Below are 16,753 nucleotides of genomic sequence, written 5' to 3' on the forward strand. Positions count from 1 at the left end.
CATCTACTATTTTTGTCATTCAAAATAACAAAAGTATTGGAAAGAAGTGAGACGTTATTTTGAATATTGATGCAAGCTAAACTTTTTGCACTTGGGACATGCTACCCTAAAGACGTTGGTGTGTCTCAATCCGCTCGAATTAACTTTGGACTGTTGAAGGCCAGGAAGCTGATTGCATAATTTTTTCGTGGGGGAAACCGTTTTACCATCAATGAATCGTTGGATGAGGAACTGACAAAAAATGTCAAACTCAGACTTAAGAATTAAACTAAGAATTTGAATGCACCTATTGCATTGTCATATGTGAAGTTGCGTTGCTATTTTAGTCTGTTTTCTATTTACTGTTATTGCCTTCTAAAATGTTTTCCTTCCCGAGGCTGACTGACATTTAAATCGCTTAACTTTCACTCATTGGTTCCCCTCCATTAAGGACCTTAATGAGAGCTTGAGTTCCCCATCATTTAAGCAACAGCTTGCTGACATCAGGTGGGGAAGCCTGAAAGGGGTGGGACAAGTAAATGTCACAATTATGTCACAGCTTCGGCTCATGGGCTCCCCCAAAAGTTAATTACTATTTTCTTTTTATGAATGGGCCACCATGTTTTTTCTGTCCACCGTATTTGGTGATACGTAAACCTTTTGCGAGGGGGGGGGGGGGGGTGAAGCTACAAAACAATTGCTTCCAATCAGTTTGTTGGCACCACCTCACCATTCACCATTGATGGCGAGGTCACATTCGCTGACCCTATTTTGCTAGCCTGTTTGCGCTGGCTGGTGCTTGTGGAGAATGTCACACATGATAAATGAGGACAAAGTAGCGAAAGCTCATCTGCTGTCATCACGGATGCAGCAACACCCACAAATACCCTGCTGGAAGAACCCCAAGATATATACGTGTATATATATATATATATTTTTTTTTTTAATGGATTGGTAATACCACATTGAGGCATAAAATGAATAAATGAAAGACTCTTGAGCTTTCCAATGGCGTTATAAAGTTGTTTGTTTAATTAAGCATGGTTAATTTTTATTGTGCAGTTCAGTGCTTTAAACAGAAATGGTTTTCTTGCAATCATAAACGATCATGTTGATTAAGCAGGGCACAAGTTTTGAAGGATACATAAAAGCACATTTGATTTCCTCGCTTTTTTTTAATTTTCTTCTAAATTAACAATGTATTAAAGTCAGTCTGAAATCTTGTGAAGTTTTACACCTTGCACTTGGCTGAGGCTAAGTAAATTTATTCATGGCATTCATCAGCCGTCTTATCTATTCTTGTCATGGAATGATCCCATGCTTCATGCCATTACATCATGCACTGGAAAGACCAGCATAGCACATGTGACCCTTCCAGTGGCACCTTTACACAGATAAGGGTATTTTCACACAGCAGGGATGTTGTTGCATATATTTAGTATTAGCTCATGTTATTTTTAACGTGCATTACCTAAATAACCCACAATTCGGTTATTTCTATTTACATTTTGTCATCTGAGATCTCTCTCTGGGTTATTTATTAAATTTAACCCACCGTGAATCAAATGAAATGTTATATTTTTTGTACCAGGGATTGAACTGTTGGACAGTTTCAGTGGACACACCCACCATGTTTAACCATGGTCGCTTTTTCATGATTTTAAAGCCTGGTTTTATTAACCTAATGACATTTTTTGGGGTTTAAATGGCCAGTAAATACTCTTTTCTTGGGTGCGTCAAATTCAGAACAAAGTTATTTTCATGGACTGTAAAGTGAGGTATGGTGCTCAAGAGGAAGCTTCCGAGTTGCGATTATTCAAACTGAATTAAAATTGCTAATGAAGCACACAACTGCACATTTCACCTGGTATTATACTTGCACCAGCAGCTCCTTGCTGTATTGTGCTCAAATTTTGTACATTGAAACCTGCACAATTCACAGTTTAATGGACTACACACCAATTGGATTCGGTTCCATTAAAAAGGTACTTTTATTAGTGTCAATCACAGGCCCAAAACATTCTGTTCATTATGCAAGGTTGTCAGCACTTAGTCTATTAAAAACAAACTAATGGCTCTTGTCATGATGTTTTTCAATGGAGAGGTGAGTGCTCTGAAGCATAGCTTCCTCCAATTATCCACTTCTCACCCCTGTAATTTCCCCCTGGTCCACAAACTCCACTTGTGTGTACAATTTCATTTTCCTATGCAGGTGTACGGTACATAAATACATTTTGCTTGAAAAAGTTAGACATTGGTATCTACAGTATCCAAGATAGTCAAGGATGCAATACAACGAATGGGAAAAAAAAAAAAAAAAGACACACCATCCAAAGAACAAAACAGTCTCATAGGAAAAGAACAAAGCACAGATGTCTCAGAGACATGACTTACTGTGTGTCATTAAAATCTCTTTAGCAACCTCTTGCCTGCAACTGGCCTCCCTCGGTGTTCAGATGGTTATCAATGGCTTGACCCCAGGCTGTAAAGGTGCCCATCGTCACTTCTAGCATAAACAAAAAAATACTAAAACATCCAGTTAAAACAGTTCAGCACCACAACTATATGATAATCATGTTTGTCATGAGTAACAAAATATTTTCTCAAATAGTTGTCTCAATTTGTCACCATCTTACCCTCCTGATGGAGGGTTTCAATGATGGTCCTCTGGACAGCAGTCAGATCAGCAGTCTTAAGCATACTTGTGATTTAGTTTAAGCTGAGGCTCAGGAAACCCTTGCAGGTGTTTCAAGTTAATTAGACAACTCAAGTGATTAGTTGAATACCCTACTAGTATACGTTTTCATGATATTCTAATATTTTGAGATTGGATATATGAGTTTTCTTAAGATGTATGCCATAATCAGCAATATTAAAATAATAAAAGGCTTGCAATATTTCAGTTGATTTGTAATAAATCCAGAATGTATGACATTTTTGGTTTTTTAATTGTATTACAGAAGATAAAATCATAATATTCAAATTTTCTGAGACAGTCCTGTAGACCTGTAGTTTTTTTAAAACGCAATATTTTACACAAATTGTGGAGTAGCAATATCAGACCTAGTGTAAGACATACCTGTCATCTAGTGGTGATTGGTGAAATTACAATTCCAAACTGGTACAGTTGAGCCCTATATATTTGCAATCTGACACCTGTGGTTTAACATTCACAGATTGTTTTCATTGATGTTTTTGGAAAAAGTGTTTGTTTTTGTTAAACCCCCCAAATAATTTGTATAGAAATTGGAAAATGACATTTTACACAAGATAGTCCATCTTTTGACCTAAAATAACAGGCGATAAATGTTCGCTAAGCCACAAAAGGTGTTTGTATCGTATGTCAGCAAAAACAGGAGTCGGCTCACAAATGCAGCATTTTAACAGCTTTAATAATGCAAAGCAATAAGACAATATAATAAAAGTGGTTTACAAACATATACAGTAGTTAAAACACTAGGGATTAAAAAAATAGAACATAATTTACATTAACAAGCATGGAATGGTGGTCAGTTAAAGATGCGAAATGAAACCGGTCCAATCAAATTGTGATGTAGTGCTGTCGCAGTTTAGCCACAAGGAATTCATGAGTCAAATTATGTCTCGTGATGATCCCAACAATCTGAATTAGAAGGAAGATACACAAGTTAGTGCAAAGAAGACAAAGGCTTAATACTTGAGTAACAACAACAGATTACGACTTACTTCTCCTACGGCGTTGACCACGGGTAAATGCCGTAGTCCCATTGTTCGGAACAGGTTGAATACTTGGGAGATGCGGGTGTTTGGTGACACAGTATAGGGACTTGGGTTCATGTAAGGAGTGACGTCCTGTAAAAATCGAGAACATTTGACGCTTTGTTAAATCAACACTACTATTTAATATAACAATTTTTGAAGATGGTCTTTGGCTGAATGGGCTATACCACAATCATGCGGGGACTGAGCTGGGTCAGGTCCAAGTCGTGGATATCAGGGAAACGGGGATAATCTTCAGTCGTCTCTGCATATGTCAATCTGGGTTGCGTGGCACTCTGACAAGAAGACATGGCATTCAATTATAAGAAAGACCACAGCATTGTCCTGGTTGAGAAAGAAGTAGTTGCAGGTTTTCAGGATGCGGTTCAGATCTAACTTGCATAAAACATGGAACGCATGGTCAGGGATGACCACATATCATGGATGCTTTGGATTTCAACGCATTCTTAATGTGTGAACATTTGTGCCACTGACCGGCTGATTCTCAGCATAACACACGCCTCTCATGAGCAGATTGACCAGCTGAGAGCGCAGGATGAGGCCATGGAAGGTGAGCGGCCTAAAACGCTCCTCCATTGTCCACTCCTCACTGGGGGACTGGTCTGGGCACAGGTTGGGGTAGGGCATATGCCTGAACATGACACACAGTTATTAGTGTTAGCAATATATTGAAATGATTGAAACACAACAATAAGTATATATAAGTAAATAAGGATTCGGGGAATGGAACTATAGCATCATCAGGAATATGTCTAGTCCCAGTTAAGCTCTCCAGCATTTAATATTCTAAAAGATTGCATATATGGTTTTCCCAAGGTCAGCCAATACAATCAAAACAGAAGGAGCCCCAAAATTGAACCCTGTGGAACACCATAGGACAGTGCGGTAGAATGGGATTCAGAGTGACTGAAGTTACACAAAATGTCTTGCCTGTCAAATAAGATCTAAAGTTCTATGGAGCACCACCTAAAGCCTAATATCCAACTTTTTGTGTGTAATGATGTACATTTTCAAAGGTAAGATGGTGTCCTACCTCCTCTCCAACATCTGCTGCAGGAGGTCCTCTCCCTCCTCCGCTGGCTCCACGGCAGCTCGCTGCTCATCACAAACGTTTCTGAGTTCACTGGAGGGGTACGACTTCATGGATTGGCAGCGCCGTCTCTGCTCACTTGCGCGTGATACAACGCTGGATTTCTACATGGCAGACAGATAAGGGCAGAACTTCATTGATCATTCTCTTGATTAAACTTAAATTAAATTAAAGCCGTTATTTAGAGCCGTTATGAAAAAGCGCTCGACATATTTTTATTATTTTTCTCCAACTTCTTGTTGACATTGCAATCTTGTTGTGCTTGAGAGGCAAAATTCAGAAAAGCATCAAGGCAGCATGGAAAAAAGAAACACTTGAAATTGCGCATGTTCACACTGAAACCAGGCCTGTTCCAAATGTGGATAGAAACATGTATGTTGAATGAAATATGATCCCCCAAAACTTACAATGTATAGTATAAAAACAAAAGGTTGGTGCAGAGCACTTTATTAACAGTACTGGATTATGATGACCTAATTTATATGCACGCTTTGTCTTTATTCGGAACCTCAGAATTGCCCAAGTGGAACAGAAAGTACCTTGAAGTGGATGTTGTTGCTGACGAGGATGTTGCCCTTCATGAAGTCCTGCTCGTTCGGGCGATTTTCAGTGACCACGGGGAAGGCGTGGTAAATGGTGGTGCGCAGGATGCTGACTAGAGATTGCACCCGGGTGTGGGGGTAAACGTAGGTCAGGTTGGGCTCCATTATATCGCTGGCGGTGAGCCTGAGGTGGATGTGGCAACAGAAACAAGCACTCAGGATATGCATTTATGGTTTTGACAGTTTCCATCATTTATACTCAATTTACCTTTATTGTATTGAACAGTGGTTAAGCTGTTGGTTGAATAGTTAATTTACTGTTCTATTAGATTCGATTTTAGATATGCGCTATTAATACATTTTTATTCAATGTTATTGTTTGCTGCTGAATTACAACTAAACAATTTTCTGCAGTTGTAGAATGTTTTCGACACCTAGTGGGGATATTGGTGAATAACTAGTTTCAAAACCAATTTCACTAATCTCTTTGATCAAAATGGTGAAGAAATCGCTTTATTGAAGACAACTTACTTGTCCAGCTCAACCTCAGTCTCCCACTCCAAAAGTGGAACTCCTCTCAGCTGGATGTGAATGTCATAGATGCCCTTGTTGAACAAATCCCCCGTCCATTTTGCAACCTGGTAAAGATAAAGAGAGGGATAACTTTGACTGCATGCAATATAAACAAAAGAATGACATCCAAGAGAAAACGTGTCGACTTTCTGAATATTGCATACCATTAGGGTGATCATAATAGGGAGTCCATATGTGATTTCATTGGTGGATTCAATGAGGATGACAGTAAGGCTGATGGTCATTCTGACAACGCCTCCGAGGAATGCAGCAGCTCCAATGAGAGCAAAGGTCCCGGCGTAGATGTCCATTCCCAGTTTCCTGCCATAGATAGAAACAATCACGGCAATCAGAATCGAGGTCGTCACTGGCATGAGAAAGACATTTTATATTTACACTTTAAGGATGTTGGCAACCAATCGTCCAAAGGCGGCCCCACATAGCAGTGACGGGACAAAGAGACCGCTGGGTACTGACACGCCGTAGGTCCAACAGGCCAACAGGAAGTAAAGCAGAAAGAACACCGACAGAGTCACCGGACTGAAGGTACCTGAGCGATTAGACGGAAAGCAAACAACACTGAGAAAAGTAACACGTTGGATTAGCTGTTACAGTAACGAAAAAACGGAGGAATATGTTTCTAATACGGAATCACTGGCTACCATTCAGTAATGCTTTATCAAAATGAAAATGATTTGCGTTTGACCTCAGTGTTCCCAAGTTCCCATCTCACCATCCTGGTGGAAAAGCTGGTGGATGGCAGCCTCCTGCGGGTTGAAGAACAAGGTGGCCATGTCGTTATACGTCTTGTTGGAGCAGAAGTACTGGCGGATGGTTGAGTTGATGTCCTCACCGACAGAAAGCTAAAAGAAAATGAGTTCATGGGAGAAAGAAAAAAATACACAGCCATAAAGATTGCTTTGTCATTTTTACCGACGTTCAAATAAATGAAGATAAAGTTAGAGAAACGAGAAGCTGCTTACTGTGGTGTTATGTGTTGGAGGAGAGTACAAGTCCCTGCATTCGCCCAACAACATGGACGCGGCAAAAACCACCACTGTTGTCACCATGGCAACGAGTAGGCTCTCTAAAACCCTATGAGCACAAAGAAACCGTGGTAACAACATGCATCCTTTGGAAAAGATGGAGTCAGCCCGTGTGGAAAGGCGTTACCTGATAAATCTGGCCTTCGGTTGGATGTGTCTCATGCGATACTTGGCGAGGTTTTTGTTCATACAGTTGAAGAGCGCTCCCAGCAGCCCACCCACGATCCCCATCAAGACAAAGAAGGCCAGATCCACTGCAGTCCACAAGTGGCAGTTTTTGTCTCCATCTGAACACTGACGAGTAAGATGGATTTGAATCTGGTAGAATTTTATTTTTTTCAAATTAAGACAACAGCAGTACAGTGATGTACGTGCTAATATCATTTAGTTGGAACTTGTAAACCGCAAGTCGCACTTGCATCGCCTTGAAAAGTTGAATTGGGGACTATTTAGCGAGTTACATTCTTACCTTAAACTCTCCAAAGTTGAGCAGGCCAGGCAGCTGGAAGGAGCCCCACTTGTTGAAGTTGATTCCCGAACGGAAAAAGTTGAGGGTGAACGTAGCAGACATTGAGCAAAAGAGCTGAAAGACAACATTTTAAAGAAGTAGTCCTCCTATTTACCAGGTGTATTTTTTTTTTATAAAATATATATTTCAACGTGGGTAGCGCAGGACCTACCACTTTCCAGGTGAGGGCCTGGTTCCAGAAAGAGGAGCCCTCCTCCAGGCTGAAGAGGGTCCCCCCGATGGGAGCGCCAAAGGCAGCGGCTACTCCGGCAGCAGCACCAGCTGACACAAAATCTCGCTTGTCCCTAATGAAGGACAAAAATGACATTTTGTAGGTTTTAAGGCACTAACAAAATGGATAAGATTGTGTATCGTGATCGCACCTGTCACTCCGGAAGAAGGGAAAATTGAATTTGATTCTCTTAAAAGTGATGCTCTGAAACTGAGAAGCACAATAGATTTGATAGCAGCACTCAAACCAGAACGACAGTCAAAGCAACAACTTCAAATCATTTGAGAGAAAAAACAAAAAAAAAGACAGGATTCAGGGGCGCCATTTTCAAAGCGAGACATGTCATCGTTTTGTCACAGTAATGTCACAGTAAGATTTTAGATGCCGTTGTTCCTCACTAAAGTGAATTTCTACCAGGACATATTTTGGTTACTATTGTTAACAACACTGTAACACCAGATCTGAAATGTCGAACAATAGTTGAACACTCGTAAATATTGATTTAAATATTGACTTGAACTATTTGTATGATTGTAAATATTGACTTTATGTACCTGAGGAAGGCCAGCTCCCACAATGGCTCCGCTGTGTATCATCGGACCTTCTTTGCCTACAAAAAGACCTGAAAGGACACAACAGAAAAACTCAAACTTAAACAAATGGGAATTTTGTGTCAAACCTGGGGCGATAATCTCAACATGCTAAATGTAAATAAATCAAGTATGTGAAATGATAACTGCAATTCTGCAGAGGAAAAGAATATAAAAGCCTTGTGAGATGGGAACTAAACTAGTGTTATCTTCTAACTGTGGCAAGTAAAGATAAGTAGTTGTTTCAATATTTACCCCCAAGAAAATTAAGATAATCTTGTGGAATTTGCACCAACAAGAACAGGATATCCATCTATCAATTTTCTATACTGCTCAATCCTGTTCAGGCTCACATGTGAGACAAGTTGGACGAGTGACATGATATAAGAGGCAAAGAGAAAAAAAGGAAAGTAGAGCAACTTTAAGAGAGCTGTAGGAATTAGTGACAAATACCACATGTGTGACATGTGACATCCATCTCTAATACAGTATGTCAATCTGTTTATGTGGAAAGATGAAAGTTTTTTTATAAGAAAAATAACTTTATGCCTGCTTCAATTATTTTGATAACATCTCCCAAAAGCACGTGGAAAAATGTGTTATTTCCTTTGGTCTGTTTTATCCCACAAGAATTTGGTTTTAGTTAAGGCGGGAGGACATCTTCCCAGTTCGGAAGATGAGTTTGACATTTCAAGCAATTCAACAGCTCACTCAAATGCATAGCAATGAAAAGTAACAAATTCATCATCACAGTTTACCTCCAGCGACACTAAACAGAACTCCAACAGCTTTGCAGAGAAACGTTTGTAGCCGGACGATGCCAGGGATCTTCACTCCGTTCAAGTAACTTTTGATTTCGGGAATCCCCGAGCCTGCAGCTAAGGGCTGAAAAACAACAGATTCGATTACTGCTAGACTGTAAACCTACATGGTAGGTTGCACTAACTATTCCAAAACGGCTATTTTACATATATTGACCATTTTTCTTTCTCAACATTTGACCAGTCCAACAAAGCAAAGTAATTGTTAATAGACCAAAAGCTATAACACTGCAAAAACTAAAACACCCAAGGTCAGCAAATCTATATCCGGCATGTTGCAGAAGTACACTTTCTCACCTCGATGAGGACGAGCACACTGGCAATAAAGATGAAGGTCATGTTGAATGCCAGGAGCTCCAGTAGTGACAAAGGGAGGCAGCCTTTCTCACTGCACTCCTCGACAGCTGAAGACTTCACATTAAAGTATAAAGACTTCCATGCTGTGATTGGCACATGTGTCATACACAACCACTAGTTGTCCTGGCTGGAAGAATGAACATTGATGACACTATTTGTGATAACAACAGCATGTGAAAACTACAACATGTAGATTGATTACAAGAAAGTGAAAAAAAAAATCACAAATTAAATTGACAGTAGGCATCACATGGTACATTCTGAGTAATGCGGAAAGCAAAATCGCTTCTGAAATTCAATGGGTGCTGAAGAGGAAATTGCGGACTTTCTAAAGGATACAATAACCAACCAGAGTAAACTTGAGTTTGGTGAAGAAGCGTACAAAGTAATCCACAAACAGACCCAGCTAAAAGAAAAGAGAGGATGGAAACATTTGAGAGTAATCAGCCCTATGTTTAAAAGCAGAAAGAAGAGGAGGAAGTACATACCAATCCAACAGATGCTCCAATCGCAAACACCATCACCCATCGCAGCGCTTCATACTTTTTGGCTTTCTGTTGGGGGAATAAAAAACACAGAAAGTCATTTCTCATCATAATCACAATATTGTACCTTATTGTTAAGTAACATGAAAATCAGAATTGTGCAGGTCGAATGCACACAAATTTCCATTTCAAATATTTTGTGAGCTCCTGAGCAATTCCCATCTGTGTGGCCTGACTACACGACACCGATATTAAATTTGATTTCGGCAATAAGATTTGATAATAAATGGATTTAGAACACATGTACATAAACACCCGTCAGGTCTACGCTATCTTTGCTTACCTTGTTGTCCATCCCCTCCAAAACTTCCACATAGGGTTCACTGACACATCGGTCATAATCCAGACTCTGTTTGATCAAAAAGGTTACTCTCAGATGGTGACACAAAAACTGCACCTTCAAACTAAACCTAATGGTTTTCATTATCTTACCTCATAGTCCTTCCTTGGCAGAATCTCATCTTCTTCATCTCGAGTCTCTCCAAGAATTGTCTGCAACAACAGCAAAATATATTGGTTTTTTTTGGGAGGAGGGTTTAATATTTTGACCAGTGCTGCTGCCACTTGTTTAAGATTAGCATGAATCTATCAACGTGCACACAAACGCATCAATCTGCCTGCCTTTTCAGCAACCACCCAATGATGCTGCACAATGACCGCGTTCTTTGAACCGTGATGAATTCAGTATTGGGAAATTGTGAAAACAGTTTTGCAACTTGGCAAAATTACTCTGCAACCAAATGACTACGATCGTTGAGGCTGATTACTTTAGTTATATTGGATGGTAATAACACATCGGGGAAGCAGTGAGCTGCAGCGAACAAGACATCTCAATACAGAGTTTGGACTCATTTGAGAAATAATCAGAAAAATGTGAATATACACCCGCACTGCTACAGAATTGTATCATCCTACCAGCTCCTCTGGCGTGCGCGTCTCCTCTTCATTGCAACGACTACACCCGAAACAGTTCCCACAACACGCCATCTTCGTTGTTGTGTCATGATGCGTTCAATGCCTACAGGAAAACGCTGAAAATATGAGAAAAGACGGGGGCTCGTTACGGCTCGTTGGGTGTATCGTATGGACGATTTGCACTAAAACTAGCCTATTTAAAAAGAAAAAAAAAGTTGAGTTCATGTCAAAAAGACATGAAGCATCAGTAAAATCTAGTTTTCCTATGATCCGTGTGGGGTGGGGGGGCACACTTAGATTATCGGGAGGACTAAAAGTGCCAAAATCAATTAATTATATTAATATTCCATTAAATGATTGGAAAAATGTATGTCAATAACAGTTTCCAAATGCATTAAAGAAAACATGATCAAATCATTACTCTATTACGTAATAATTAACTGCGATTTGAATAGAATATCGTTAGCCTTTATTAATTTGATGAAGAAACAGTCCACAAATGTACCTATTAAGTAGATAACTTACATTAAAAATGGAGAGCTGTTACTCTATCAAAACATTTGAGATTCTTTTATACTTTATATGGAAAATGTGGATCTAAGAAATGTCAATATGGAGGATAGGGTCACTGATGCTCTGAACTTTCATAGAAGTTTAGGAGTATAAAATAGAAGTAAAAAATACAAATGCAATACAAAAACAAGTGAACTTAAATTGACCTCGTCTAAACGTTTTTCTGTCCATTTCCGACTTTACCAGAAGAACATGAATGCGTCGTCAAGCCTACACCGCCACCTGGTGGACAGCTCATGTCATGGATTAGACTTCCTCCGTACCTCCACGCTGTCGCCTCTTTTGCCCACCCACTTATTTTGTGGGAATCCTGGAACACCAGCGATTCAAAGAGGTGCGACTGGAAAAAAAGTGAGAACTAACCACTTTGACTTACGCTTTTATAATATGCTAGGCTCAGCCTGTAAAATGGTAAAGCACGTGGAATTATTTTTATGTTCAGTCAGTGGTGTCAGGTTGCTAGCTCTGCTCCACTAGGAGCTGCTGCTAACACATTCTAATAAACTTTAATTATGACTCCCGTTGCAACTAGCTAACACGTTCAAATAAACTTTAATTACGTCTTCCGTTGCAACTAGGTAATAGTGCACGCTATTCTGCCCCCAACCGAGTGTCTAAATAATGATCCTGTCTCTCTCCGTTCGTAATGTATCTCCACCCTCCGTTACAAAGAAGCTAACGAACGCAGACGGGCGGAATTTGGAGATGGAATGCTTGCTTGTGTTTCGTATTAAAAAGATTAGTCTGCGTTTGTTGCACGCTAATATTTGCTTTTCAATTTGTTTCGTTATACTTTGATGTTTTGAAAACGCAAGTTGAGATGGGGTTAAATACGGTCGGGGGTCCTCTGTTTACGATGGAGTTTCGTACCTACACGGGTTTGTATGTAAGTCGAAACAGCACACTGAAGTCATAACCGAAACGATATTTGTAGGAAAAATGCTTCTTGGGTATAAAATATAAAACAATCAGAGAAAGTACTTCCACACGTTACTTGTAGAAGTACTCATTCTCGTTTTAAAAAAGACAAACAAAAGTAGAAAAACAAAAGTAGAAAAGCGGTTAACCCCTTTTTCCTAAGTAAAAATCAAGAATGCCAAGAAATACCAATTTTGATAACTTCAAACAACAACAAAATTGCATAGTGTTCATATGAGTATGATATGATATGCTCTTGATAACTGCAAAAATTAATTTTACTTGCGTTTCATATGATTACGACTGAGATTTTTTTCATTTCGGAAGCTAGTGGTTTTAAAACAAAACTTGAATCACTCTCGGGACCAACATCAAATAAATCTTAATAAGGTCCTCGTCGTTTTGGGAATCTTGATTTACCGGCTCTGGTGTGTCATTATTGATCCTTGGTTCATTATCCGCCATTCCACTGCTTTTATCTTATTTATGTATTTGTTTTTAATTCTCCACCCAAGATTTCAATTAATCAAGATCCTAACCACACTTGACTTTGCTCTATTAATGTCTGTTCTGCAGAGGCCTGTAAAAGTAACCAATTTATTTTGAGAAAGAATGTAATAGAATGTACAGAAATATTCAAATATACAAGTGCAGGGCATAAAAGCAAAAAGTAGTCAGAAAAATACTCAATCAAAATACACACCTTAAAATTCTACTTTTGACCACTGAAAACAATCAATTGAAAAACAGTAAGTAGAGCATATTCATTGTGCGCTGTTCACAACCTTGACCTGTATGTGACTGCCTTTCTGTACCTTTGTCTTTCTTTAGAGTAATTTCCAATCATGGTGAACCAGGTTCCACAATCCGATGGGACCTGGCAGTCATGCAAGAGTGACTCCAGCGGTGCGGGCACCAGTGGCGGGGAGAGCTCCAAGGACAGCTCCCGGTGTTCCACGCCAGTGTTGGACGCGGATCGTTCAGACAGGCTGCGGGACAAGATGAGGAGGAGGATCGAGTCCGGGGACCACTGGTTCTCTCTCGAATTCTTTCCCCCGCGGACAGCCCCCGGTGCAGTCAATCTCATTTCGAGGTACGCGTGTCACTTAGCACTTTGCATATGACGGATTGGATTGACGCATGTGATTGTGTTTTCAGATTTGACCGTATGGGCTCCGGGGGGCCACTTTTCATCGACATTACGTGGCATCCCGCCGGAGATCCGGGTTCAGACAAGGAGACGTCGTCCATGATGATTGCCAGCACGGCAGTCAACTATTGTGGCCTGGAGACCATCCTCCACCTAACGTGCTGCAGCCAGGGCAAAGACAAGATCACGGCCTACCTGGCCAAAGCCAAGCACCTGGGCCTGAAAAACATCATGGCTTTAAGAGGAGGTCATTGATTTTGCCTTGTGGCTCTGCAGGAATACGCTGCAGTATTTTGTTTAAAATGTGATAAATCCATAGATCCGATGGGTGCAGACTGGGATGACGAGGAAGGTTGCTTCAACTATGCCGGCGACCTTGTTAAACACATCCGATCAGAGTTCGATGACTACTTTGACATATGTGTAGCAGGTAAAATGGTGTTACATACCGCGCAGCTTGATTTCCACTACTTGTTGATGACAACGTTCGTGTGCGTCACAGGTTACCCCACCGGCCACCCCGAAGCCGAAAGCTATGAGGAAGATCTGCGACACCTGAAGGAGAAGGTAACCTCCGGAGCCAACTTTGTCATCACGCAGCTCTTTTTTAGGGCAGAAACCTACCTGAAGTTTCTTGATGACTGCCGGGCAATTGGGATCACGTGTCCCATCCTTCCTGGGATCTTCCCCATTCAGGTAACATGGTGATTACTTAGTATCAGACCATTTAGTTAGGAAGTGCAACATAATGCAAGTGCGTTTGCCTGCAGGGCTACCAGTCTCTGCGTCAGCTTGTCAAGCTCTCAAAACTGGAGGTGCCAGAGGAGATTATGGAAGTCATTGAGCCCATCAAAGACAATGACGCGGCCATTCGCAACTATGGAATCCAACTAGCGGTGGAGATGTGCAAAGTGTTGCTGCAAAGTGGCAAGGTGCCCGGGCTGCACTTCTACACCCTAAATCGAGAAGTCGCCACCATGGAAGTGCTCCGGCAGCTCGGCCTGTGGATAGAAGACCCGAGGTGAGGGATCCAAGTGGCTGCCAAACATACTGGACAAAAATAGAAATTGGCCTTAAGATGTGTTGGTGTATTGTGTCAATAGTGTGACAAGTCAAGATATTTATGCTACCTTAGGTTAGTTAGGCTGCCCGTAATAAAAGGCCACTGTAAAATGAGTCAATCAAACTTATTAATCTAATTCAGTGCTTCTCAGACATAAACGTGCATCTCATATGTATGGGTACATTTATTACACAACACAAATGTCGCAAGTTTTGCATAGCCTGCACTGTTTTCCAACAAGGAGCTTGTTTTCTTTGTCAGACGGCCGCTTCCCTGGGCGGTGAGTGCACATCCCAAGCGAAAGGTTGAGGACGTGCGACCCATCTTCTGGGCATCCAGGCCCAAGAGCTACATATACAGAACCCAGGATTGGGATGAATTCCCAAATGGCAGATGGTAAGACATTTGGGAAGGAGATGAAAGGATTGTGGTTTATTATTGCTTTCAATGAAAAGAAAAACATTGAATAGTTGAAAGGTCATGTATCTGTTGTTGATTTTCTTACCAGGGGTAACTCCTCATCTCCAGCATTTGGTGAGTTAAATGACTACTACTTGTTCTACTTGAAGAGCAAGTCATCCAAAGATGCCCTGCTGGAGATGTGGGGAGAGGAGCTGAAGAATGAGGCGAGTGTCTATGAGGTCTTCACCTGCTACATCACAGCCCAGCCCAATCGAAACGGGCACAAGGTAGGTAGATCCCTTTGCAGCAAGGGCAGTGGTACCTCGACGGGTAAGAAACATCACAGGACTCTGTAATTATGCTTCACGTGCTAAGCGTTCCTCTTTGTCAGGTGATGTGCTTGCCATGGAACGATGAGCCACTGGCCCAGGAAACCAATCTGCTGAAGGATGAACTAGAGAAAGTCAACAGACGAGGCATTCTCACCATCAACTCTCAGCCCAACATCAACGGCAAACCCTCCACAGACCCAATAGTGGGCTGGGGCCCTCCCGGCGGCTACGTCTTTCAGAAAGTACGACCGCTTTTCTGCATGAAACGGTGTCGCTTAGCTAGGTCATCTTAGTGCGTCGCCTCAATCATTTCTATCCGACAGGCCTATCTGGAGTTCTTCACCTCCAGCGAAAATGTGTCTGCTCTCCTCGAAGTACTGAAGAAGTACGAACCCCGCGTCAACTACCACATTGTTAACGTGCACGTAAGTTTGAACAGGAAGCCGTGCTCCTCCCGATTTGTCTCCGTCAATGCGTAACCTTTTCTTGTACGCAAAGGGCCGTAACCTTACCAACGCTCCCGACATGCAACCCAATGCTGTCACGTGGGGGATATTCCCCGGCAGGGAGATTGTTCAGCCCACCATTGTGGATCCGGTCAGCTTTATGTTCTGGAAGGTGAGCTCCGTCAGACGTTTGTGTGAACTCCACCAATGTGTCATGTTGCCTGAAACGACGAGCGTGTCCTGCTATTTCGCTCAGGATGAGGCATTTGCCTTGTGGATCGAACAGTGGGCCAAACTGTACGAAGACGAGTCACCCTCTCGCATGATCATCAAGTATATTCATGACAACTACTTCCTGGTGAATCTGGTGGACAATGACTTCCCGCTGGACAACTGCCTGTGGCGGGTTATCGATGACATGTTTGAACAGCTGGACGCTTCTTCAAAGTCAACACTCCTTCAAGTGTCATCATCAGTTTGATGATAGTATGTATTGTTTTTATAAAAAGATGAAAAGAAGCACCCCTAAGCTATTGTGGAGTGCTGCTGCTGTTAGAAAGGAAATGTTTACTTCACACTATTATCAGTCAGTATTTCATTTTCGTTGTACTTTTAGGAATTAAGCCAGAAAGGCAAAAATGAAGTCATTTCTTTTAGCCACGTTACTCCGACTGTGTTTTTTGTGTGTTTTAAATTTCTATTTACTGAGCTCAGCTTTTTAACTCCACTTTTGAAATTGCTGTGAAATGTGTTTTTAATGGTCATTACTCCGTGTGCTAGTGTGGGCAAACACTACTTTTGCTACCTATTAAAGCTAGCAAACGTTTTACAAACTATTTGTCTTGCCTGGTGTCCAAATGATTTCCTGTTTGGATATTATCAGTAACTAACAATTACACAGAAGTGAGATGA

General features: G+C 41.1%; 2 protein-coding genes across 3 annotated transcripts; one reads left to right on the top strand and one right to left on the bottom strand.

The window, feature by feature from the left end:
- Positions 1–3,352: 3,352 nt before the first annotated feature.
- clcn6 (chloride channel 6) lies at positions 3,353–11,063 on the bottom strand. Its single transcript, XM_061272599.1, has 23 exons — positions 10,958–11,063; positions 10,475–10,534; positions 10,326–10,391; positions 9,986–10,051; positions 9,837–9,903; positions 9,438–9,544; positions 9,078–9,204; positions 8,284–8,351; positions 7,881–7,939; positions 7,670–7,802; positions 7,459–7,572; positions 7,117–7,283; positions 6,927–7,038; positions 6,677–6,806; positions 6,340–6,493; positions 6,108–6,264; positions 5,902–6,008; positions 5,368–5,554; positions 4,772–4,932; positions 4,213–4,369; positions 3,906–4,013; positions 3,685–3,810; positions 3,353–3,601 (listed from the first exon to the last, which is right to left on the bottom strand). Exons 1-23 carry the CDS (start codon positions 11,027–11,029, stop codon positions 3,521–3,523), a joined length of 2,586 nt encoding a protein of 861 aa, XP_061128583.1. The 5' UTR covers positions 11,030–11,063; the 3' UTR covers positions 3,353–3,520.
- Positions 11,064–11,724: 661 nt separating this feature from the next.
- mthfr (methylenetetrahydrofolate reductase (NAD(P)H)) lies at positions 11,725–16,677 on the top strand. Of its 2 annotated transcripts, none has more exons than XM_061272684.1 (12): positions 11,725–11,881; positions 13,280–13,541; positions 13,607–13,845; positions 13,918–14,028; positions 14,101–14,294; positions 14,369–14,619; positions 14,923–15,057; positions 15,170–15,350; positions 15,455–15,637; positions 15,719–15,820; positions 15,894–16,013; positions 16,098–16,677. In XM_061272684.1, exons 2-12 carry the CDS (start codon positions 13,294–13,296, stop codon positions 16,320–16,322), a joined length of 1,989 nt encoding a protein of 662 aa, XP_061128668.1. In that variant the 5' UTR covers positions 11,725–11,881; positions 13,280–13,293; the 3' UTR covers positions 16,323–16,677. The 2 variants fall into 2 exon arrangements, with proteins under 2 accessions (XP_061128668.1, XP_061128669.1); XM_061272685.1 differs by having other exon boundaries at positions 11,732–11,864.
- Positions 16,678–16,753: the final 76 nt, after the last annotated feature.

This window comes from Syngnathus typhle, linkage group LG2, assembly GCF_033458585.1.
Source record: "Syngnathus typhle isolate RoL2023-S1 ecotype Sweden linkage group LG2, RoL_Styp_1.0, whole genome shotgun sequence".
In the NCBI taxonomy this organism is placed as follows: Eukaryota; Metazoa; Chordata; class Actinopteri; order Syngnathiformes; family Syngnathidae; genus Syngnathus; species Syngnathus typhle.

What these genes read in the sequence shown, in the direction of transcription:
- clcn6 (XM_061272599.1), bottom strand. Translation starts at nt 11,029, where the DNA reads ATGGCGTGTTGTGGGAACTGTTTCGGGTGTAGTCGTTGCAATGAAGAG. An exon ending in GTGTGCTCGTCCTCATCGAG is followed by an intron (nt 9,205 to 9,437) that starts GTGAGAAAGTGT and finishes GTTGTTTTTCAG; the next exon opens with CCCTTAGCTGCAGGCTCGGG. An exon ending in GTTGCCAACATCCTTAAAGT is followed by an intron (nt 6,265 to 6,339) that starts GTAAATATAAAA and finishes TATCTATGGCAG; the next exon opens with GAAACTGGGAATGGACATCT.
- mthfr (XM_061272684.1), top strand. Translation starts at nt 13,294, where the DNA reads ATGGTGAACCAGGTTCCACAATCCGATGGGACCTGGCAGTCATGCAAG. An exon ending in CTGTGGATAGAAGACCCGAG is followed by an intron (nt 14,620 to 14,922) that starts GTGAGGGATCCA and finishes TTTCTTTGTCAG; the next exon opens with ACGGCCGCTTCCCTGGGCGG. An exon ending in GAATTCCCAAATGGCAGATG is followed by an intron (nt 15,058 to 15,169) that starts GTAAGACATTTG and finishes TTTTCTTACCAG; the next exon opens with GGGTAACTCCTCATCTCCAG.